The following is a 26148-nucleotide window of genomic DNA, read 5'->3' as shown; positions in this document are numbered from 1 at the left end:
ATGTCCACAAGAGTGTACACGTTCTTTCGTATGTGAAAGTTCGTGTTGCCGAGGATTTGACTTCAGAGAAAACTTCTTACCACATTCCTTCCAAGGAACTGGGACGCTCCCCGGTATGTCTAAAATTGTGACGCTGAAGATAACTCTTGTGAGCAAAGCTCTTACCACAGAGAATACAAGAAAATGGACCCTCATCAGTGTGAGTACCCTCGTGTTTGCGAAGATGCGACTTCTTAGAAAATTTAGAACCACATTCATTACAATACAGTCTCGTTTGTTTTATGGGATGGATTGGCCTTCGATCAGAGTCACAGAACATGTGTAGGTGGCATTCATTACGATTGGGCAAAATGCACATTACCTCACTTCCTTCTTTCAATACCTTATACCTACTGTTACATGTACCCACTGGACCTCCAGTCAATAATGCAATGTTCTCAAATCTAGAAAACAGAAAGATATTATATTTTACAATTAAGATAAAAAATCAAAAACAATATTCAGAAGCAAACGCAATACATGTACCAAGATCGCTTCTTATCACATTACATAGCACTCTAAATCTGAGATAAAGGCTCTAACACATAAGCCCATATAATTTCCAATTGCCAAATAGAATATATGATAAGTTAGCACATAACCACAGCACATCCAAAGAATTCAAGATGGTCCGATATGGAGGCAAGTATTGTGAGAATGCTTCCCTTAGTCATTCTCTTATGTGCATTCCTCAACTTATTTTAACTGAGACTCATCTCATTTAGGATGACAAATAATATCTATTATGTTAATAGCTTCATCCTTAGTGAGGTTACATGTTGACTAGATTTCTCTATCATGTACAGGGACATCGGCATGGGCTTCTACACAATTTGATTTGTAATTTCTGAGATAAACATGTGTACTGCAAAGCCGGGAAGAAATTTATCACTGAAGCTCCTCAGCTACTTCAAATGAGCTAGTACCTGTCAACACAACATCAACATAAAAACAAGGGTATGCAGTAGGGTGAGATTCTGCGTGTTCATCAACAAGATGAACTAGAGTTCTCAGAGCAAGAATTGGTGCAGAACTTGAATCAGTTGTAAGGTAGTAGTCCTTGACCTCTTCATCAGAGCATTCAAGCCATGCATTATTCTGAAGATCCCTGTGGTCGGGATGAATGAACACAAAATTGTATATCTTACAAATAGTAGCTGAATGAGTAACAAGATAACTTGTGAAAGTCAGGCAGCATTTCACTGTTAACCATTTCCAAAGATTCAAACCTATCCCCTTTCAAGAATTGCAACATCTGTCAAACTCAGCTCCTGGCTTGGTTGTAATGATAGAATCTTTGAGCACACAATGATGGGGCATATGAAAGCTTTATGAGTTAGAAGTCACAAGGGGTACATTTTCCCTGTGTCGTGTTTCAGTGTATTCAAGCATGAAAATTATATACAGCTGTTTCAAATCTCGATCTCTAGCAAACTTATTTTCAATGTGTTCGAGCATTTTAACAGCATTATGCTTATACTGAGCTACAGGTGACACTTGAGGACGAAGAGGAAAATTGCCATTAAACCTGCCAGAATCATCTTTTGATCATTATTCAAGAAAATGTTCTTCTCATGCCCTTTCTTTAGGAGTAAGAAATGGCTGATGGATTTCTTCAAGCCTCCAAAACCTTTGCAATTTTGTGTAAAGAGAATCAAGATTAATAAGTTTGGCACACCGAACCTTGGTGTTATTCGTAACAAAACTCAGGGATAGTGCCTGACAAACCCAACCAAATCTGGTCATCTAACAAGGTGAGATAACATTTCTCATGCAATGTATTAGAAGACAATATATCATAGTAGACTTCAGCTCTTAGCAAGATATCCATAGCAGAACGCTGCGTAAATATACTAACATTTAAAATGACATCACGAGCAATATACTAACTGGAACAATAAATTTGCTGTGCAGGGAGTTGGCTTGTGGTTGTATTCACAACTGCACAGTTCGAATTCAATGTATAGTCTCACACGTAAGAGAACGAAACAAGTTGCATTTGGACCATCCAGGCGATACATCAGTATTGCCTATACCAACTATAGGTAGCCAACAAATCTTAGTACAAATGCCAAGCTTCGTGACAAGACTATAAGACACTAAAGATAAATGACACCCCCGGTCCAAAAGAATCTTTAACTAGTACAACCTCTCCTGAACTGTTCTCCACTGCTACACAAGCTGTGCTTAACTAAACATTTGAGTGGGTGGCACAATTGCAGAACTTCTAACATTCATAATATTATTGGGAATTATTTGTTCTTTGCAAACCAATAAAGTGTACGGTCCATTGTACCGGGGGCACTTGTGTCGCTTACACTGTATAGATAAATGAGAAGCAAAAACATGGATACCAACGGTTATTTTCTCTCATAAACTTGCGGTGATAATCAATGTTTGTTTGAACTTTCTACAATCAAAATTGCTATGATTATCAAGTTTTCAACACCTACAATTAAAAAAATGCTCTTGTTTGCATTGTGAAATAAAATATAAAAGAAATGATAATGTCAAAATGCCCATGAATCAGTGGATCCAATTTACAATGCCTTATTTTCAGAGATAATGCTCGTTGTCCAAAACGGTCCAAAATCCATGTCACTGAACAATGCAATAATATTAATTACTGGTAAAACAGAACCACGGTATCATGCTCATGGCATTCCTCTGATGGTGGTACTAATCACAGGTAATATAGACACATGGCATGACATATATAATGGCACCACTCACAGGTAACACAGACCAATGGTGTTTCTCCACTTTAGAGTATTACTCATAAGCAATGCAGACCGATGGTGTTCCACACGTAGTGGGACTAAACACGGTCACCGACTAGATCGATGATGTTGATGATCATAATTCTGGTTTAAAGTGGCCTACCCGTTAGGTAATAATGGTGTATCGCCTCCGGAGAGGCCTGGTGCGCGTCTTTTTCCCGTAGACGGCCTATTCGGCGACCTGCATATGTGTGAAGATGAGGGCCCTACCTAAGATGATTTCTAAAGCTGAATACGCCACAGACACCCAGCCCCCGACCCATTGGAACAGACCAATTAAGATTAAAACCCCCGACCCGGCCGAGAGTCGAACGTGGGACCCTCTGAACCGAACGCCAGTACACTGACCATTTAGCCAACGAGTCGGACAACCGGCTATGTACGCCCTAGGTAACCAGACCCTATTGATACGAGGGACAAAAAAGGAAACGATAATTAAAAGTTCAACATGTATTCACGAACATGAATCTAAAGTAAATGATAATGAAAAATTAGCATGAATCAAAAAATCAGTGGATCCGATTGACAACGTTTTAATGGCTCCACTATGCAGGGTAGGATTAGAAAAAAACTTTAGGATAAAACATACAACTTAGCTTGGATTCCCAACGCTCAATGCTGCATCAGCCTGTTTGCATCCCGGAGTTTTCGTGCTTTCCTCCCCCAAAGAGCGAGTTTGCTACATGTTTTTAGGTCCTATAGCCTAGAACATTCACCCGAGGGATGGTAAGTTAAAATCCGCAGCTAAAAAGATTGTTTTAAAGAGGTTTCACATTTTCATGCCAAGCTGGTTAACATAACATCAATGTAGTGTGAAACAACTCCTCCTCAAAGACGTAGTAGCGCTTGACCTCCTCCTTATGGACAGAGTACTGTATGACTTCTCCGTACTCAGTGCTTATTTCTGTTACAAAATTGAATAAACCTTAGATTTATCTCTCGGACTTCTTCACAGACAATCAAACTTACACCTTTATTGAATAGACCTAAATGAATTGCTGTTAAAATGTATACTTCATCCATTCAGATTAAACTAAATGCCTTCCTCACCACCACCATTAAGGAACAAATGCTGAATCTCTGAGTTCTCAGACAGGGAAGTGAACCAAAAAACTACAACAAAAACTACACTCGTATTCACTTGGCAAACTGGTATTGATATAGTCCTTAACAGAGAATCGGTCCATCATGAGTTTCGACTATGGAGTAGTATCACTATTGTAACTAAACTTATGTTTTAATAATCTACCTTTTCAATCCTATGTTATGGAATGTATATAGTCTATAAAGCATTGGAAAGGTGGACCATTAAAACATAAGTTTAATTATTATTGTGATCACAATTCAATACGGATCAAAACCATGAAGTTTATATCCTATGATATTGAGTAGTATGGCAAAGCAACTATTAGCTACGACATAACAACTTCAACAGAAGAAATATACTACCTGCGGAAAAAGCTTCTTCCACTGTGTCTGGAAATTCTACACCATCACCACCACCAAGAGGACAACGTTCGCTGTAGTGAGCAATCGCTGTATGTCTGGGGGAAATTGCTTAACAATCGTCCGAACCATTTCCATTTCTGTGGGTGGCGAATAGAGTTCTTTTAACCTGCATTATAAAATAATCAGCGAATCTACTCGGACCTGTCAGGGAATACTTCTTAGAATACAACTCGAGTCTAATTCCTTGCTGTATGTCAACTCCTCAAAATTTATATAGGAAAGCTTGTTTGAAACCAGCGTAATCCTCAAAAATACTGTATATCTAAAAGCTTTGTGCCACATTAGTGGTGCTCTCTCTAAATAACTTTCAACTCTCTTCATTCGACGTTCTGGAGATATCTTAGCCTCTTGGAAATATTTCTCTATTTCGCTAAGAAATCCGCGAGGAGTCATGCCGGACCCTATGTTTCCATTAAACATCTTCGGCCCGCCTTCATGCGTCCGTATTATGTGTATTTCCCGTATGAGCTACTCCATTTTCACTTACATCGATGCTAAATTGTGGTATCTCTAACTGGCTACATTTTTCAGTTTTTCTTCAGTTCTTCTCAGTTGATGATCGGCGGTCGACCAAAGACGATATCAAATTTTTACTCGTTTCATTTTCAATTCTTAAGTTATGCATACCTTTTCGAATTGCATTTAAATCATCCTTCAGCCCTTTTATTTGCTGACCCTTTGAGGCTTTATTTTCATCCCACTCTTCAATTACTAGATTAAATCTGTCGTTAATCTGTTCTCTAGCCTGCGTTATCTCCTTCTGTATATTTTGGTTGGTACTATTCACTTCATCCGTCACTCTTTTGAATTTCTCCTCGCAACTAATGTCTGATTCTCTCATCTTTCCTTGCATCACATCAATCTCTTCTTTGAGTTGATTAAGGTCCTCATTGACTTGAACTAGTGATTCATAAATGTTCAATTTAAATTCGGCCTCCAATTCCTCAAATTTTTCTTGAACGCTCCTTTTATTCTCATTCATCGCTGCATTCATTTCATCTTTTAAATTTTGTACATCCCCTTGTACTTCGGATATCCTAGATCCTAGCGACACGACTTCTTCTTGCATTACGCTCAGATCCTGTGGCAACATATCTGTGATTTTGCAGAAGTTTCCTTGCATTTCAGTCTTAATTCCTTACCTCATTTATTTTCTGGTAATCTCTTGCATTTCTCTCATTTCCTTCCTCGTAATTTCCTGTATTCTTTCCTGTAATTCACGCATCTCATTCCTCGTAATTTCTTGCATTCATTTTTATGATTCCCGGATTTCTGTCCTAGTAATTTCTTGTGATTCACGGATTTCTGTCCTAGTATTTTCTTGTGATTCACGGACTTCTGCCTTTGTATTTTCTTGTGATTCACAGATTCCTTGCGTTCTCCTTTCCGTGTTTTCTTGTGGCTCACGTATTTCCTGCATTGTCTTTTCTGTATTCTCTTGTGATTCCTGCATTTTAGTAATTTTTCCGGCTAGTTCCTCTAGCAACAACTTAACCTGCGCTAATGATGCCATTTTATTTCCCTTTCTCGTTGCTTACTCTTGCGATGACTCACTTCTAATGTCTGAACGACCTCTAACCTATACCTAAATTGTATCCGCACACGGTACCTCCTGTAACTATCTAGCATGACCTGTTCAACAAGCTATACAATTCAATAACCTGAACGTATGGGTCCCTCCGGATCTGGATTATGCTGAGATGAATGACCAAATGACAAGTGCCAACGAACAAATCCCTTCGTATCATTTCCGAGTTAATAAATTTACCTATTCCTCACCAACAAAAGTCTGAGTTTACGGAATATCCTTCCATCACCTCATACAAACTAAATTAAATCCTAATATCAACTAACGGACGTATACTTCCAACATCTTATCAAACTTAAATTAAATAAATATTCTAAGCTTCCTTCATAAGTAAATATGTCAATGCCTCAACGTTAGATGTCAGAAATTTTAGTGCCTATTCCCACGGTGAATATTATCTCTGATTTCTTTCTTTATACAGTCATTTCATGAGTGATATTTGTCCTTCATGTATGTTTATCCTCTGTACTGAAGCCGCTATTTATACTTTGCACTCGAGCCTTCGCGTTGGTCGCCAAATAATCTACTTTAACTTCTGTGACCTTTCACGCATCTCTACTTCTGGGTTCAAGTTGAAAATATTATGCCTCGGCGAAGATGCAAGAGATTCCACTCAAGGGACCTGAAAGATCATCGAGCCTGGTCACAGTATCGCATCATTTATTCCTTTAAGATCTGACTGACGTATAGAGATGCATGTGAACTAGTTACTTAATCTAAACCATTATGATATAAACTTATCCTATTAATGTTACGTTTAATAACTATCAAATTCCGAATATAAATTATAAAAAAATTAATTGGACAAGCAACACAAATGGATGTTTAGTAGTAATTGAAAGTCAAATTATTCGAACTATTCCAAATCCCTAAACTTTGTTGGTTATGATCATAACAACATGTTGGCTGCATTATTAATCTTTAAATTACAACAAATCAAAAAGAAAACCAACATTCACGTTGCTGAAGGCTTAATTCAAAACGTAAGTCCATCATTTACTTCATCTATCTTCTGGTCAATAAATAAAATTAACGAAATCTTATTCTCTTGGCACTCATATTCACTGACCTCAAAATATGTATCAACATCCCGTTATTATCTTAAAATCATCATCTGATTAATTAAAATCTAGTTAAGCAACTTGAACGCACCAATAACCTGTTCGCACTTCTATTGCTCATATCAACAAGTAATCATTGAAACATAGGACAACGTTATGATTCTTCCTAACACTAAGGTTGCATAATAAAAATGAAATCAGCCTCCTCTAAAATCCGGCAGCAGCTGCACCTAAACAACAAATCCCTGAAATACTATCATCACCAATAACAATGATTCAAGATCTGCGATGACTCTGCAGCCTCTGGGATTCTCTGTGAAAGAAACCTGAAAATCTACTTTCAACTCTAAGCACCAAATTTATAATCTATTGGAAGAATATCAGCTAGCAGGAAGACGAATCTACACACTACCTACAAATAATGTCTACACATTTCATCCGTGACATGGCTCACATCTGCATGGTGTCATTAAATAGCAAAGATCCTATCTCATCCTTTCATATTTGTGTGCAATCACCTATATTAATCTGAAATTAAGGCATCTTTGAAGATCATCATACAAGCCATTTCAGTACTCCTCGGAAACATTATCACAAACATCGTACTCATGCCTAAGTAATCATTACCCATTACAACCGGTAAAATCATTAGCATGACGACACCAATCTTTACTTCAAACAATATATCACCGGGACTTTCTACAATTGCATCATTCCTTTAAATGCGTAACCCCAATGAATCATTCTTCATCAAACCTCACAACATTAATCATTCATATTATTGGACGATCCTGCTACAAAACCTCTATCATCATACACGCATGTCATGCTCAAAATACTCAGGCACATCATGTCACGAAGACTATTCATCCTGATACATCTATTAATTCAATACCAACGCGATAATATTACCATCACGCTCACGAAGATCACGCCTAATATGAAAATACGATCGTAGATGACTAATTCACCCACATATAATCACTTCACGATTCCCTTCAAATAAGATATATCTGAGCAATAAATAAAATCGAGGCTCATTTACAATGACATTATCTCAATAAATGCAGCGTCCATGCCTAGATTTCACCTGCATGATATCTACTATTAGCCGCTTAGATTCCCACAATATGACATACTCTCTCTTAATTCTCAATCCTAAGATTGGTTGGCAGCAATTCGTCTTCTCCACTCTTCTCTGTAATCCGCTAATCTCTTCATTTCCACATATGAGCCTGCTCCTACGTCATCTCTGATCTGTCTTGCATATTGCAGTCTAGGTCTTCCTCTTCCTCTTTTACCTTGAATCATTCCTTCCATGACATTAACTATGATATCATTGTGCCTATAGAGATGGCCAATTAATTGGTCTCTTTTCTTTCTTATTGTTGCTAAAAAGAATCATTTTTATCTATTCGTCGAAGAACTTCTTCATTTGTAAGTTTTGCTGTCCATGAGATCTTTTCCATCCTCCTCCAGCACCACATCTCAAATGCTTCCAGACGTTTCTTATCACATGCACTAATAGTCCATGTTTCTGAGCCATACAAGGCCACACTCCAGACATAGCACTTAATAAATGTCTTCTTAGTCTCCACATTTAAATTCCTTGATGTAAGGAGTATCCTTTCCTTGTAATAAGCAATCTTTGCGTGGGCAATTCTGCTCTTTATGTCGACTGAACTTTCGCCATCTGGATGATTTTACTTCCTAAATAGGTAAAGACATTTACTTGTCTTAGTGGTATATCACTAATTCTGATGTCGACTGGAATATGTTGGCGGTTGCATACCATAATTTTGGTCTTTTTTGTATTAATTTTCATGTTATATTTATCTCTCAATATCTTATTCATTTTTATTAATGCACTTTGTAGTTTCTCTTCGTTCTCCTCTATGGCAGCTATGTCATCAGCAAATCTTATCATTTTGATTTCTACTCCATTTATCTTTATCCCTTCCATTTCCTCTTTACATTCCTCAATGCCTTTCTCAATATACAGGTTGTACAACACTGGTGACAAATTACATCCCTGTCCTACTCCTTTCTTTATATAAGCCTCCCATACTTCACCATGTATGTTTATGATGCCTCTTTGGTTGTTATAGAGTTCATATACTATTCGTCCATCTCTAAAATCTAGACCAACACTAGTCATAATCTTCATTAACATATTACAGTTCACATTATCAAAAGCTTTTTCTAAATCGACGAATGCAATAAACAAAGGTTTTCTTACGTCTAGCATTTTGTATGTAACCTGTCGTAACGTTAGAATAGCTTCTCGTGTGCCTCTATTTCGTCTGAATCCAAACTGATCTTCAGCCAAATGTGGTTAATTTTATTGCTTATTCGGTTATATATTATTCTTGTCAATATTTTTGACATGTGCGACAATAGACTCAAGGTGCTATGTTCTTCACATTTTAGAGGTCCACGTTTCTTTGGTATAGGGATTATGAGAGACTTTTTAAAATCTTCTGGAATTTCTCCGGTTTCATATATTTCCGTGATCAGTTTAAAAAATATAGCCGTGTGTTTCACCATCCAGTCTCTGTATCATTTCTCCAGTTAGTTCATCGCATCCTGGCGCTTTATTAGGTTTCAATTCTTTCAGAGCTTTCAAGTATTCTTCTTTTGTTAAAGAGGGTCCCAGTTGATGTAATGTTGTCTTCATTTTCAAGGTCATTTATGTCAGGAGGATCTTCATATAATGTTTCTATATATCGCTTCCATCTTTTTCCCACTCTCAGACAACAGTTTCCCATTTTCACTTAACATGCTGTTACTACGGCCAGTGACTGTTCTGAATTGTTTCTTAATCAATTCATAAGCAGTTTCCACGTTTCCTTTCTCCATTCTTTCTTCTATTTCTCTGCATTGCCTCATTATATAATCTTCCTTAGCCTTCTTTGCCTCTCTGTTGACTAGGTTTCGGAGTCTTCTATAGTTTCTGATTCCTTCTTCACACTTTGAGTTTTTAAATTTCCTCTATAAGTTCAAGCACACAATCTGTAACCCATGGTTCTCGTGCTTGTTTCGTCATTTTCCCTATTACCTGATTTCAGTCTAGCTTAAGCCAGTGAGAAGGACGGACGTGTCGTGTGGCGTGCGCCTGCTGAGTGGAGTGGATTAAGAGTGAGGAAGCGGTAAGGTCAAGCGGTCGGCAAGGAGATAGATACGATGAATTGGGTAGACGTAGAGGTTATGAGGAAAGTAGTAAGAGAAGTAATACAGGAGGTATGTCCGTTTGAACAATTAAAGAAAATGCTTCAAGAACAAGGCCAGGAGCAAGAAAAGACGAGACAGTGGATCCAGGATTGTATGAAAAATACGAAGGCGATGATAGAAGGCAGCGAGAAAGAACTGGTGTCACTAAGAGAGAAAATAAAAAATATGGATGAAGAGATGGTAAACCTGAAGAAAGAAATCGAATTCTGCAGACAGGAGCGCAAGAAGAAATCCATATTTATTTATGGGGTGGAGGAAGACAAGGCAGAATCTAAAGTGGACATTATTTACAAAGTGGTAGATGTTATACAAAAAAAAATGAAAATAAATTTCAGTGAGGTAGATATAGACAATGTGGAGAGAGTTGGCAAGGTGGGAGGGCACAGGCCCATAAAAGTGTCGCTGCTATCTTCATTGATGGCAGACATAGTGATAAGGAACGCTGGTAATCTACAGTGTGAGAACATTAGAATTAAGAGAGATTTCGGAAGAGAAGAGAGTAGAAATTTTAAAATTCTTAAGAAACATCTTGTGAAAGCAAAAATTCAGGGATTGAAAGCGTATATTAGTGGTCAGATACTCGTGGTGAGCGACAGGAATTGGACCCGTAAGTGGACAATATCGAAACTGAAATTAATGGATGAGAGTTTGAGGCAAGAAGAAACTAGCAGGGCTGACAGTTCGAGGCAAGAAGAAACTACCAGGGCTGATGTACATACTGTAAATGAAGGAACACTGAGTAGATGGGGTTCCTGGGAAGAGATCATGAAAAGAGCTGAAGAAAAAGTAAATGCAAGAAGGATGGAAGTAGTCAGGAATTTAATGGACGAATTAGTGTCGGAAGTCTGCGCGAGGGAAGAAAAAGAACCACAGGGGAAGACAAGCGGACAGAATCGGAGCGAGAATAATGGTTTGAGGGAGGAAGCAGAAGTAAGAAGTGCCGTGATCAAAGGGAGAAGCTTGAGTTTGAAGGACCTATGGGACAAAAAAGGAAAAATGGAAGGAATAATTACGAGAAGTAAAAAGTCAAGTAACAGTAGTAAGTAACATAGTTTGCCTATGATGGAGGACAGAAGCGTAGTTATGGTGGTGTTTGTAGGTGTGTATTTACTCAAGTAATGGTACCTGTATGTGTAGTATAATTGTAATTGAAGTGATGGTGTCTTTAGGTAGAAGATGGATAGACCAAGTGTATGGTATTTATTCAAGTGATGGCATGACGGAGATCGTATTGGTGAGTGATTTATTAGTTAATGATAAGAGGTATATATGTAAGGATATGTGGTATGGAATTGAAGAGAATGATTGTGGAGTGCGATGGATGGATGATAAGAGAGGTAGTGAAGCTTAGAGGGTATTTATTCAAGTGAAGAATGATAAGAGGTAGATATGTATTGATGTTTAGAAGTTGGATCAGAGTTTAGATGGATGGATGATAAGAGAGGTAGCGAAGTTTAGATGGTACTTACTCAAGTAATGATGTCTATATGTGTAGTGTAATTGTTACGAGTTTGGAGATATAAAGGAGGTTGGATGGTATCTACTGGAATTGAAGTGTTAAATATGAAAGGTGATGATAATAGATATATGATGGATGAATGATAAGAGAGGTAGCGAGGTGATAAGGTGTTTTTAAGTGTACTGTAATTGTATGGCACTTATTCATATAATGGTGTCTTGAGATATAAGATGGATGGATTGTTGAGTTCGAAGGGCATTGTAATGGTTAAAGTAAAGAAGTGATGGTATCTGCATGTGTATGGTATGATGGATGAATGATAAGAGAGGTAGCGAGGTGATAAGGTGTTTTTAAGTGTACTGTAATTGTATGGTACTTATTCAAGTAATGAGACTTGAGATATAAGATGGATAGATTGTTGAATTCGATGGATGGATGAGAAGAGGGGTAGCGAAGTCTAGATGGTATTTATTCAAGTAAAGATGTCTTAATGTGTATTATAATTGTAAAGTGAATGAGGACTGGAATTGAAGTGTTAAGTATGACGATGATGGATGAATGTTAAGAGAGGTAGCGAAGTTTAAATGGTATTGGTAAGTGATTTATTAGTTAATGGTAAATCGGCAAGCAAAGTTGGTTTTAGATGATTATTTAATTAGATTAAGCATGGTTGAATAAGATGAGCAGGAATAGATAGGTAGTGCAGTGATAAAGTTGTAACATGAGTAGAATACGTATTAGCAGAATGTGAGTGCAACGGAAGTATGGAATCAGCAACCACGAGGGAGTCAAGTAGAGGAAATGTAGTAGGAATGGAATGTGCTAAGGTTAGCGTGTATGGGGTCTGTGACATTCATAATACCGCTGAAGCATGGAATCAGCAACCCTGAGAGAGACAAGTAGAGGAAATGTAGGAGGAATGGAATGTGCAAAGGTTTGTGTGTATGTTCAGCAGGGGCATGGTGGCGAATGGATGATAAGAAAGATAGCGAAGTTTAGTGGGTATTTATTCTAGTAAAGGTGTCTTTATGATAAGAGGTAGATATGTAATGATATGTGGCATGGAAATGAAGTGAATGATTGTTGAGTTCGATGGATGGATATTAAAAGAGATAGCGAAGTTTAGAGGGTATTTTTTCAAGTGAAGGTGTATTTATGGATATTAGGAAAGATAGCGAAGTTTAGAGGGTATTTATTCAAGTGAAGGTGTATTTATGTGTATTGAGACAGTATTGGTTTTGATTCATTAGTTAATGATAAGAGGTACTAGGATAGAATTAGTATAGATTTAATGTTGTAATTAGTTATAGGCTTAATTCAGATGTAGGGGGTGCCCTAGCATGCGAGCTGGTCATCCGTCCATGTTAGAGGCAGCTTAGGATAGATTAGTATAGATTTAGAACTAGTATAGATTTAATGTTGTAATTAGTTATAGGCTTAATTTAGACGTAGGGGGTGCCATAGCATGTGAGCTGGTCATCCGTCCATGTTAGAGGCAGCTTAAGATAGATTAGTATAGATTTAATGTTGTAATTAGTTATAGGCTTAATTTAGAGATAGGGGGTGCCCTAGCATGTGAGCCGGTCATCCGTCCATGTTAGAGGCAGCTTAACAGATTTAGCTAGGGGTGGAACCTTGCATGGTTGTCCGGTATTCCGCCTGTGTAGGGTCCACCAAGTTAGTAGTATGTAATTTGGCTTAGGCTGGACATTGTTATTTTTCTTTATAACGGATCAAATGGGTATTATTACTGTAGATCTAAAGAAAAATAATAAATCTTGTTTATATTTATATTTATTATTACCTGATTTGCAGCTTCTATGATAGAGTCTTTAAGGCCCATCCATTTCTCATTTATTGTACCATTGGGTATTTCTGCGACGTTCTGTTTTACCAGTGTTTGATAGTTTTCCTTGATTTGTCTTCTTTTAGTTTCCTGACATTATATATGCAATATTTTTCCACATTCTTCCTCTTCTTTCTTAGTCTTAAATCAGATATTAACAATACTAGGTTGTGGTCACTCGCTACATCAGCCCCTGGATAACTTTTGCATTGTTTGACTTGGTTACGGTATCTTTCCCTTACCATAATATAATCTATTTGATATCTCACTTTATCTCCAGGTGCAGTCCAGGTGTACCTTCTTCTCTTGGGCTGTTTGAACGAGGTGTTTGTAATTATTAGTCCTTTTGCTCTACAGAAGTCTATTAGTTGTTGTCCTCTGTCATTTCTTACTCTAAGACCATACGGACCTACAGTCTTCCCGTCTTCTCTTTCACCAACAGAAGCGTTCCAGTCTCCAAGAAAAATGAGGTTCTCGTTATCCTTAATGGTATCCATCAACTCCTCTAACTGATCATATACCTGGTCTACTTCTTCATCTGAACAATTCGTTGTTGGCATGTACACCTGTATTATTATCATGTCAACTGGTTCATTTGCTATTCTCACCATAATTGTTCTATCACTGCATTGTACATAGCTCTGAACTCGTACACCTACGTTTTTACATAATACTATTCCTACACCTGCATGGCTTCCTTTTGCTCCAGAGTATATAATTCTAAAGTCCCCCTTCCCAGGCCACTTTATTTCACTCACTCCTAATATGTCTATGTCGTGTTTAGCCATCTCCTTTTTTAAGTTTTCTACTTTACCACAAATGCTGAGAGATCATGCATTCCAAGTTCCTAAAATAATATTTCTTGTGTTTCTTCCACACTTTGTCCCTGACCCCAGCCGGAGATCCGAATTGGGGACAATTTTACCTCCGGAATTACATTTAGTTCCAAAGCCCACCATCACTGCTGCATAACAAGGGATATCCAGTGGATCTTTAATGGAGTGATTTCCCTCTGGCCTCCTCCATCCTATGTCGTTGACCATACTGGTTCATTATTATTATTATTATTATTATTATTATTATTATTATTATTATTATTATTATTATTATTATCATCACAGATGACCGTAAGAAATTACGTTTGCATTTCATTAAACAGTTCGCCAAAGGCTTTGGCAATTTTAAATAAAGGAGACATTGGACAGGGCCGGATGCGTGCATGAGGTAACATATAATTTAGATCCCAAAAAACGCAAATAACGATCCCATAACAAAACTACGGGCAACACTCAAAATAACAGCACGGTTAGAAAACAAATTCAATTAACGAAGAAAATTAGGAAGGAATACACAGACCAACATTTAATAATAATAATAATAATAATAATAATAATAATAATAATAATAATAATAATAATAATAATAATAATCCCAAAGAATGTGATGAAAATTCAGCACAAACGATAAGTTAATAAATTTTAAACAAATATAACAATAAACAACCTCATAGGCCCTTATCTAGCGATTCCAAATTACCTCACAATTTAATTACAATTAGATCTTGAAATTCTAGGCCACAAAAAGTTTAGAAGTAGTTACATATATTAAAAAATTAATCTTCATGATGAATTGGTCCCCTTTAAGAAAATTTCACCTGCAGAAGTGAACACAGTTCAATTACGTAAGCAAACGGTTGCTGAAAAGGTCCATTAATATGTAGGCCAGATACACGATAAAGTCCTTTACTGCAAATAACCCACGGCTTTAGAAGAGCTCCCAAATATGTTAAGATTGTGCAGTACTTAGGGGAGCTATAACAACTACCATAGGAATAATTAAATGATTCCACCAATACGACAATTCCCTTTTATTTCTAGGTTTAACTTTAATTACTCTGACTATAATTCAATGATGACGTGATATTACACGAGAGGGAACATATCAGGGCCTTCATACTTTATTGATGACCCACAGTTTTTACTGTAATAAGGGGGTCTATTGATTCATCAAGTAGATAGAGAAGTCGAAGAGAAGGAAGGGCAATGAAAATAAGTGTAATTGCAGGGAGAATTGTTCAAATCACCTCAATTGTTTGTCCTTCCCTACATCCTTGTGGTAGAATATCCAGTTTCACAACTTACGCCACATTTATAAGCCAGGCATGCCGGTAACGGTCAACACTCACACAACATTTCTAGTATAGTAATTTAAATACAGGTTGGAGCCACAATGAATCTAAATTAAAGGCATGTCCTTAATTTTCCACCTCCTAGCCCAGAGTGTCTAACTCCATTTTCAAGACTCTCCAACTACACCAAAATGTCTTCCAAAGAACACACACTGGCACAGCCATCTTGTATTACTGCCACCAGATAAGTCGTGTTCTCCACTTGCAAGCGACCTGTGCGCACAGAGCAGAAGTGAGTGATGCACGTGCACGCAACTTATTGATCCACATATTGAGCGAATACGTAATAATCGCAGATGACAGTTTTAAAATAAACTTGCATTGTAGACTGCACAAATAGACGAGCGTTCCAAACAATGGATGATAATGGGAGGTAACATTCCAATACATAAGCAGACATGCCACCACTTGTTGCCATTTTCATGTCACTGATTTCACTAACACGTATGCACTCACCTTATTGCTCAATAGTATTGTCCGATCAAACCTTGAGTATTCATGTACAATTTGGTCCCGATGTTCAAAATATTATCTAAATCAAGTTAAAGGAGTGCAGAACTGCTTTTTAAGAATATTCATTATAAAAATATAAGATATTACCTTTTAGAAATTATGTTTCATTGAATTTTTGTTGAATGAATTTAAATATGTATCGCTAGCCATTGGACGTGTAATAGCTCAATAAATGTATCTCTATGAGGTTGTTAATGCATTAATTGACTATAATAGTCTGCTTCACGTGATATGCTTTAATGTTAGAAAAGGAAATTTAAGATTTCAGCAATTGAACATAACTCCAGTCTACAAAAATGTATTTTTTAAGAACTCACCGTTTATCAATATGTGTGAAACATACAATAACTTAAATAATAAATATAATACAGATCTTGAATTTGTGTATGAATATGACACATATGTAAATATATTGAAATAATTGTACTAATTAAAGTGATTTGTTTATATCTATAATATTTACAAGATTTGGTTACAATTTATTTTTTAAATGTAGCAACAGACTTCTGTATATGAGGTACTGTTTCATCCATTTCATCACCTCATTTACATAGCATTTTCATATTTTCTTCTTTTTGGTATTTCTGTTTGTGATTTGTGTCAAATAATTTGTAAAAGACACCTATAACTGGAGTGTGTCTCTGTTGGTGGCACATTTAATTAATAAATAAATATGATCCTAAGTTCACTTCTGACTATCATTCTTAGGCGATGCAGTATTTCAAGACTCAAAAAGCTAGTGCTCTGTCACCTGAACTACTCAGCCTAAGTCAGTCTGCAATGTTTCAACATCACGAGTTTACTTTACTTACCTCTGTCCAGTGATCCTTAGATCAGCCCTTTACGCTGATGACAGTGGAGTGCTCACCTCCTCAGTTAGTCTACACAGACTTCATAGCTATCTTTCAACACATTTTTCAAATGCTGAAGCCAAAGCTTTAATCTCTAAGTGATGTAAACATTACGGTAGAAAATGGAAGTCTCTAAAGTACAAACCTATGAGCTCAAAAAGTTAAAATCAACAAGTGAGTGACCCCATGGTCGCTCAGCTCTGAAATCAATCTCCAATACGTCCATATAAGCAATACAAATTTGTTAGGCCTTACACCATATCCCTAGTCCCATATAAACTATGTATAATCACTACCTTGAACAGAACTACAAGGTCAACTTCGATTCCCTCAGGTTGCCAACCATTACACCCCTATCAGTATTAAACGTTACACCATTTACCTAGTCCCACTAGCAAAATGTGCAGCCAACATCTTATTCCAAGTCCAGCACCGAGTCCCAAAGATCAAGCTCCAATCTTTCCCCTGTATGAGTAAAGCATATGTATTAAGCCTTACACCATGTCCCTAGTCTTATTAGTACAATGTGTAGCCAAAATTTTGTTCCAACATCCGCTCCGAGGGAGCTAATGCTTCTGCACATTGTACAAACGATAACTGGAGGTATGTTGTCAAGTTCGGAAGCAGCATTTTGAAGGCTGTTAATTACCTCGATCTCTGTGAAGTAAAGGATGGAGGGGGGGGTGGGTGTGGTAAAGGTTTAGCTGTGTTTGGGTACATATTTGTACTTTTCCCTGGCTCATTATAGCCAACATTAAATTTCTAACTGAACGTTGAGGCAATGGCCTCCGGGGAGGCGACAATTGTCATTAGAGGAGAATGCAATTTGTGTCGATTTCCCGTGTTTACTATTAAGTTATTAACACTTGTCTTTGCTGTTGTTATTTATCTTTTTCTGTACAGTTTTCGTATGCTTCAAGGATGAGTTTCTTGGTGGTAGACATCACACATTTATATTTGTCCCACGTAAGATTGCTTGTATCCTGTTTCCATTTCCTGTAAAGCATATTTCTTTTGCGTACAATTTCGTGTCTTTATTTTGTGATCTATGGAGAGTTTTTCTTGGTAATGATGGGTAGAAGGCTTCTTAGAAGTTATGATAACAGTTCCCAGCCAGCTTTTCTGTAGTAATAGACTACTCTATTACATTTCTTTACTGGTGGTTTCTTTTATTTTGTGGTAGCTATAACTGCTAGGTGTTCGGAGGAACAGGGGATTATTGCTGTTTTCAGTACTGAGGATGGAGGGTTAGTAAGGACAAGAGTTTGGTTCAGTAATTAATTACTCAAGGAACACATTGTAGAATTCTACAATGACATTTCCTGCTAACGGACTGCTGCCAGAACATTTCCAAGATAAAATCACTAGCCTTCTAGATACGTTTGAATTAATCTTGTACATTTTGTACATGGCTTAGAGACAGTAGTAATTCCTCATTGATGTCACCGGTCGAGTTTGGAGCTCGGTACATGGAACCCAAAATGAACTTGCTTCGAGCGCACATGAATTCCACCAAAACAAATTCTGCATTTGTTTCCAGTAGCTCAAAGTAAACACGGATGAACTCGGATTTCATGACAATAAGTGATCCTCCCCCTGAGGTTTCCTAAATACTGTGTATGATTGAGGTACCACTTCTATACCATAGATTGAAGAATTCAGCCAGGATTCACTAACGCACACAATTGGTGAGTCTAAAGCAGTAAGAGTGGCCAGAACTGCCTGTCTACACTTCACATATTTCAGGCTGTAAAACACAGTAACTGTCCTGTTACGTGCAGTCCAATATTCTGAGTTGCTAACAACATTACTTACACTGATTGATGTCGTGTTAAAATGATTCTGAGATTGAGCAGAACTACACTTCTAACATGACCATGTCTGCACCTATGAGTTAACTCTCTACAGTAGAGATGTATTAATCATTCCTCATGTTCTCTGGACTGGTGAGTAAAAAAATGTACATGTCACAAATAGCTGAATCACATGATGTTTAGAATTACACATGCTACACAGGCATTTGAATGAGACTTCTGAGTTTGGTCCTGGGTTTAATTCCCCATCTCCACTAAGAGCAACTGAACACATCACAAGGTGGGGAAATGATACGGACAGTTTGGCAACTTTGTTCCGTCCGGAAACCCTCCAACCCTCCAGACGTCCGATACCCATTTCTAAGGTGGACTGTAGACCTTCACGTCTTCACCATACCCAAGAATTAATCTCTCATTTTAAATACTACTAATAAGAGCTTATTAATTTCTAAATCTGTATACAATTCTCTGTTTGTCAAGGAGAACTTTGAGACTACGTTTGCAGATGTTATTACACTTCATACCATTAAAAACACGACACAAACTAGGAGACCTCGTATCACTACAGAGCTGATTGCCACCATTTTGAACTATTTTCTGGTTATTTTGTTGTGATGAGATGCAGATTTCAATATTCAAGAATAATATTCTTGCAAAATTTGAATCCATCACTTTCATCCTACACAGCCAGATAAGGGGCAGTGTTGCCAACATTCCTATCCCAGAATATACTTTCCACCTGAATGAACACTGAAGATGCCGAGGCCAACCTCTTGCTCTGAATCGACCCCACTTTTGCTTTTGTTTACTCACTTGATTTAATCATACCAGGATGCATTTCTCAAATAGATTGCTTACCTGTTACTCATGACCAATTCCTGGGGGTTGATAATACTGGGACACCCTCTCTCCAGGGGTCATAAATATGGAGGGCCCAACCCAGGGTTATGGGTGAAGACCTCAATGGCGTCTGCGGCAGAGAAGGTGGACTTCGGTATGGCGGAGAGGGCAGAAGGGGCAACCCTGTACTCTGGGGATTAAAACGAGTACAATATAAATCCAGAAGAAGGTCAACAGCTTCAACGGCGGATGAGGAATATAATTCCCAACGGCGAAGAAGGTGGAAGAACTATCTTTGAAACACATACAGCATCTGTTCTCCAGGTTAGAGGCGGCTGCAAAAGGCGTCTGTTCTCCAGGTTAGGTGCGGCCTAAAATAAACTCTGGGGCTTACAACTTCAGTTTTAACACTGAGGTATGGGCTGTACCCATCCTCTCAATTATTTTCAACTTAAGGCATGATGGAAACACTTTCAGTAAAGATTACTCCAGGGGGCAGCCGGAAATGGAAATCCCCCATCGCCATGAGCAATGCAATCAGGCCGTCGGATTCTGGAGAGCCTGAAACATCATGTGGGGAAGACTCGGAGCTTCCCAGAACCTCATCACAGAAGGTACGACCCAAGCAAAAACACCTGCTTGGAACGTTGAATATCAATACCCTCCTAAAAATGGGAAAACTGAAGCAGCTAATCAAAGTTATGGAAGAACGGAACATTTGCATAATGGCATTACAAGAAACCAGATACCTTGATGAAAACCCAATGGATTCAGAAAGTTACAGAATCTACAAAGGAAAACCTGCTATAAAGAACAACTCCAACGTAACGATTCTTGGAACAGCCTTTGTAGTCAAAAAGAACATAACTGAATCCGTAATTGATTTCGCTTCACTATCAGAGAGGATCTCACTCCTCTCTTTCAAGTCGGGAAATAAGGTGTATACGATTATCAATGCGCACGCACCAATAAATGAAGATAATAAGAAAAACCCAGAAAAGGTGGATGATTTCTGGGAAATGCTCGAAGATGCAACTTCAAAAATTCCTCCACATCACACAAAGATCTTGCTTGGTGACTTCAATGCACAGGTGGGCAGGGAAAAAAAGTACAGAAAAATTGTAGGAGACTACCCGGCACATAAACGAACAAATGAGACTACCCGGCACATAAACGAACAAATAGGAATGGTGAAAGACTCATTGCCTTCTGTAGACAATTCAGCCTCAAATTAATGTCTACATACTTCAAAGCACTCCCAAAGAAGAAGAAAACATGGGTTTCCCCTAATGCAATGCCGGGGGAATTTCAGATAGACCCTGTGGCAATAACAGCCAGAAATCGAAAAGAAATTCTTAATGTAAAAGTAAGAAAAAGTGCCAACAATGATTCAGACCATTACGTCTCGGAAATCAAAACAAGATTCCTACCGAACAGAATCAAGCCAAAAGCTAACAGGAAACCCAGCATCAATACAGAAATACTAAAGCAGAACAAAGAAAAGTACATCAAGAATCTGTCAAACCTGGACATGAATAACTGGGAAGAAATGAAAGTATCCTTGATCAAAGCATCTGAAGGTTTGGGGAACCCTCCACGAAAACGTAAGCACAGGTGGTGGACTGAAAAATGTGATGAAGCACTTGCAAAAAGATTAAAATCCTGGAAGAGTTGGAATTCCAACAAGACAGAGGAAAAGTGGGAAGAATTGAGGAATCAAAGGAAGGAATCAGCCAAAATCATACGAGGTGAAAAGAGAAAATATGACAGAGATACGGTGGAAAAGGCAGAAGAAGAATTTAGAAAGAACAACACCAGAAATTTTTTCAGAATATTCAAAGAGGAACTACAAGGTTATCAACCACCAAGTCTCTGCTTCCAGCGAACAGACGGCAGCATTGCTACCAATAACAAAGAAAACTGCCAACTCCTAGCAGACTATTTCAAAGAGCTGCTAAACTGTGAAGAACCTCTGGACAGACTAGAGACCCAGCAACCAATCCATGAGAACCCAGATTCTAAACCTCCAAATCTAGACGAAATCAAACAGGTAATCAAAGAGCTAAAGGATAACAAAGCACCAGGTGAAGATGGCGTAGTGGCAGAAATGTGGAAGATTGGAGGAGAAGTCACAGCGGAAGCAATTCATCGCTGTATAGAAGTTATATGGAAAACTGGGAAGATCCCTGCAGACTGGAAATGTGCGCTTATACAACCGCTTCACAAGAAAGGTAAACGAACAGACCCGAACAACTACAGAGGGATCTCTTTACTGTCAATTGCTTATAAGATATTCTCTAAAGTTCTACTAAACAGAGTTCAGGAACAGACTGACCACCTCATTGGAGAATACCAAGCTGGTTTCCAAAAAGGAAGGTCGTGCGCAGAACAAATTTCCAACCTCAAAAGTATACTGCGAACAAGAGCAATAAGGAGTCAGAACACCGTAGTCATCTTTATTGATTTCACAAAAGCATATGACTCAATAGACAGACAAACCTTATTTAAAGTCCTAGAGGAGTTTGGAATTGACAAGAAAACTAGAGAACTCATTAAACAAACCCTGACGGATACCATCTCGAAAGTCAAGTTCCTCGGAGATATATCTGACCCGTTCAAAATCAAGACAGGGGTCAGACAAGGAGATGGACTGTCCCCGATCCTCTTCAACCTAGTTTTGGAGAAAATAATGAAAACTTGGGAAGAAGCTCTGATATCGGAAGGGATAAGAGGAATACACCTTGGAAGAGAAGGCCAGAACTTGGAAATTAAATGTCTAGCTTCTGCCGATGACCTCGCCGTCTTAGCTAAAATTCGAGAAGACGCTATAAAGATGATAGAGAAACTGCACGAAATCGCCGGAAAAGCAAGTCTTAAAGTTTCTTATGGAAAGACGGAGTATATGGAGTATAGGCACCGAAATGAGAAGTACATGGAGATAAAGCATGGGAAAATTAAAAGGGCAGAGAAATTCAGATACCTGGGAGAATGGATCCAACCCAATAGACTAGACAAAGAGGCTATCAAAGGAAGAATCAGAAAATTAGAATTGGCCTACAAACTTACCCAGAGTATGTACAACAAACGGGCAATATCCTACATGGCCAAAATCCGACACTATCATTCAGTAATCAAACCAGAAGGATTGTATGCCTCAGAGTGTCGTATTTTGAATAAAAAAGGGGAGCTACAAGAACTGGAAAAGAAAGAAAGGAAGATCCTAAGGAAGATTCTGGGACCCCAGAAAACTACTGATGGAACCTGGAAAAAAAGGAAAAACAAGGATCTTTATAAACACACGGAAAAGATCTCAGACACAATGAGGAAGCGAAGGTTGAACTTTTATGGACATCTAGTTAGAATGGATGAAAGCAGACTGACCAAAAAGATCTTTAAGTACATTGTAGGATTGAAGGCCACCACCAAGTGGGTAGAAGAGGTCAAAAGAGATGCAGAAGAAGTTGGAATTACACTAGAGGTGATCAATAAAAGGAAAGAGTTTAGAAACATAATCAACAAAATCAAATTTTTTGAGGACAAACCACCTAAAAAGAAGCCCAACCGGATAATCTCTGAGTAGGAGAGAAAAATATGAAGCGAGAGAATGAAAAGGTTCTGGGAAGAGAAGAGAAGAAAAGAAAGGCCAACAAGCCTTAAGTTCTATGCGGTCTACAGTTGGCCAAATTCAGAAGAAGAAGAAGAAGAAGAAGTTCTTGGAATATTGTGATGAGTGAGTGAGTGGTGTTTTGCATTTCTACCATACATTGCCTGTGATTGTGCAGAAATCAGCTACTACTTACACTGTCAGATGTAAGAACAAAGATTTTGAAAGAACAATAGGAGACCAAGTTAAATGTTGGAGAGCAATAAAGACTTGACATTTAGACACTTAAATATCTCCAACCTGCATGGAGCAATGTTTATAATGAGGTGATAGAGGGGAAGAAGTATAACCAAAATACAGATGGAATATAACACACCAGTCATTGTGGATCATTGCTGGATTTTTAGCCACTGGATCCCAAGATCCAATTTTCAAAGGTCAGAAGAAATTCTGAGTATGGAAAGCAAATTGAGTACATCAGAACATGGTCATCCAGATGCAAATAATCAGGCCTTGAAATATAAGAAAGATTCCAGGCAGGTTTTGTTTTGGTATTTCCTTTACGTCACCCTGACACAGATAGGTCTTTTGGAGACGATGGGATAGGAAAGGCCTGGGAATGGGAGGGAAGCAGCCGTGGCCTTAATTAAGGTACAGCCCCAGCATCTTCCTGGTGTGAAAATAGGAAACCAAGAAGAAACACCTTCAGGGCTACCGACAGTGGGGCTCCAATTCACTACCTCCCGATTACTTGATACTGGCCAAACTTAAGCGACTGCAGCTATCGAGCTCAGCGCAGGCAGGTTTTTGATGTTATTCTTCCACCGGAAAGAACATTAAAAATTATGTACCTAATAATGCTACGATAAAAATCTACTATGCCATCATACGAGCCATTATCTTTAATGGCTTTGAAACTTAACAAGCCAGTGAAGATGACAGTAAAAATATCGATATCACAGTAAGAAGGTATTTGTGAAGTGTCACTAATGAAAGAAATAGGGGTTTCAAAAGAAGAATCATAAAGATGTACACAGGAATGAAAAGAGACAGAATCAAGTGCCTAATACACAGCAGGTTGATTCCCTGGACTGGTCATGTTGCAAGAATGGCCAACAGCAAAGTCATGTTCAACCAGACACCCTAAAAACACCTATTACAATATAGAGAAAAGAACTGGGATAGTAATATTAATAATCATTGTACTGGCTCAGATACCGATTGGTGCCTACTAGGCAGCCTGCTGATCACTAGATACTACAGGCTGACTTATTTCAATTTTGTGGAATTTTCTCACGAGCCACAATCAAACCAATAAGTTTGGACCATGAGTGAGGTACAGAAGACAGAATTTGAGAATGATCTGGATGGACCTGTGCTCGCCTTGAACCCTAGATATTGGGATATCGAGGACTTCACTCGACCTCTTGTCTGCAGAGGGAGCTACTCAACATATAAATAGCAAATAATCATATTGTCGAGGGTTAGGGGTATAAAATCTAATTAAGCAAAACTGTACTTACTTGTCTTCTTCTTTGAAGCAAGCGACCAACTGACGTACTGGATGTTCATCTACACTTATTTCATTCTTAACATCGCTGGACGGCTGTAAGGAACAAATAAGTAAAACAAAGTAAGAAATGTAGAGTAAACAGATAACAAAAGTAAAAGTTTATAAAAAAGACACGACAGCTGACAAAATAAACTGCATAGTTGCACAATAAAAATATCAATTTATACTCGCAATGTAAAGAGGAAACAAGCAAACAAGTGTCAAGTCAAAATTATATGAACAACATGAACATGAAAAGGAACTTATAACAAGATAAAGAGGACAGCACTGGAAGAGGGAGCAAAGGAAGAAGAAAAACTTGAAGGACAACAATAACCTCTGCAATTTTTTTCTTCTCTCCCTACAACTTCCTGTCTTCGTGTTATGTGTTCTTAAATGACTGATCACTTGTTTGTTTGTTGTGTTCCCACAGATGACTCTGATTGTCAGATAGACAAACATTGGATCTTAACCTCAGAAAGGTCAATCTCTTGCCTACCATGTTCAAGTCCGTAAAACAAATAGTCAGTTGTTGGATTTTTCATTGACTCTAGACAATCTGTGAAGGCTTTATTAATATAGATTTATAACATTCACATTCAGATTATAAAGGACAATGCTGGCCGTGTTTTCTTCGGATAGCAAGTACACCGCTTTCCCTGAAGCCCCAGAATTGATTCTCAGACAAGTTCGAGATTATTATCAGACTCTGACGGCTAGTTGCTGGTCCAGTCAGGCTGTATAAGAGCAAGGAAGTTGTTAATTGATAGAGATGTAGAGTCCATAGTCTAAAAAGCCAAGACTAATGGCCAAGAAAATTTGTTTTCTTCACCACACAATGACTTATAAACTGCAGGCCATCAGAATGAGCAGGGGTCGCATGACAGGGTAATGCTCATCAGAGCTGTAGAGCCACAGGTTTCGGTTTAGTCTTAAAAGGACTCTCTTCAGAGAGATTAAAACTACCTAGTATGTTTCCCAGACATGACCAGAACAGCCTAAACTTTTTTAAATTATCATTCAGCTGAAGTAGTCTACATTTGACTTTGTATGCAATGTTAGATTAATGTTACCTCTCAGGTTTTTTGAAAGAGAGAAACCTGACATTTTGCTTCCTCACAAGTGAACCTTCCATAGTTCTAGCAAAGGTGAAAGGATTCATTTAGTTAAATGTCATTGATTATTTCATCAACAGAGCAATATTCAAATTAATTCATCAATCTACTAATGAAAGTTGAAGGATCATAACTAACATTGCATATTTTGAAACCTA

General features: G+C 38.0%; 1 protein-coding gene across 1 annotated transcript in view; it reads right to left on the bottom strand.

The window, feature by feature from the left end:
* LOC137502406 (uncharacterized) overlaps positions 1–26148 on the bottom strand; it is a 64898-nt gene that overhangs the window by 1039 nt on the left and 37711 nt on the right. Inside the window, exon 5 of the mRNA XM_068229484.1 lies at positions 24847–24929. Within this exon, the coding sequence (XP_068085585.1) occupies positions 24847–24929 (83 nt within the window). The remainder of the gene's footprint in view (positions 1–24846; positions 24930–26148) is intronic.

Source organism: Anabrus simplex, chromosome 10 (assembly GCF_040414725.1).
Source record: "Anabrus simplex isolate iqAnaSimp1 chromosome 10, ASM4041472v1, whole genome shotgun sequence".
NCBI lineage: Eukaryota > Metazoa > Arthropoda > Insecta > Orthoptera > Tettigoniidae > Anabrus > Anabrus simplex.
The sequence above is the reverse complement of the archived record's forward strand: the minus strand, read 5'-3'. Positions and strand labels throughout refer to the sequence as shown.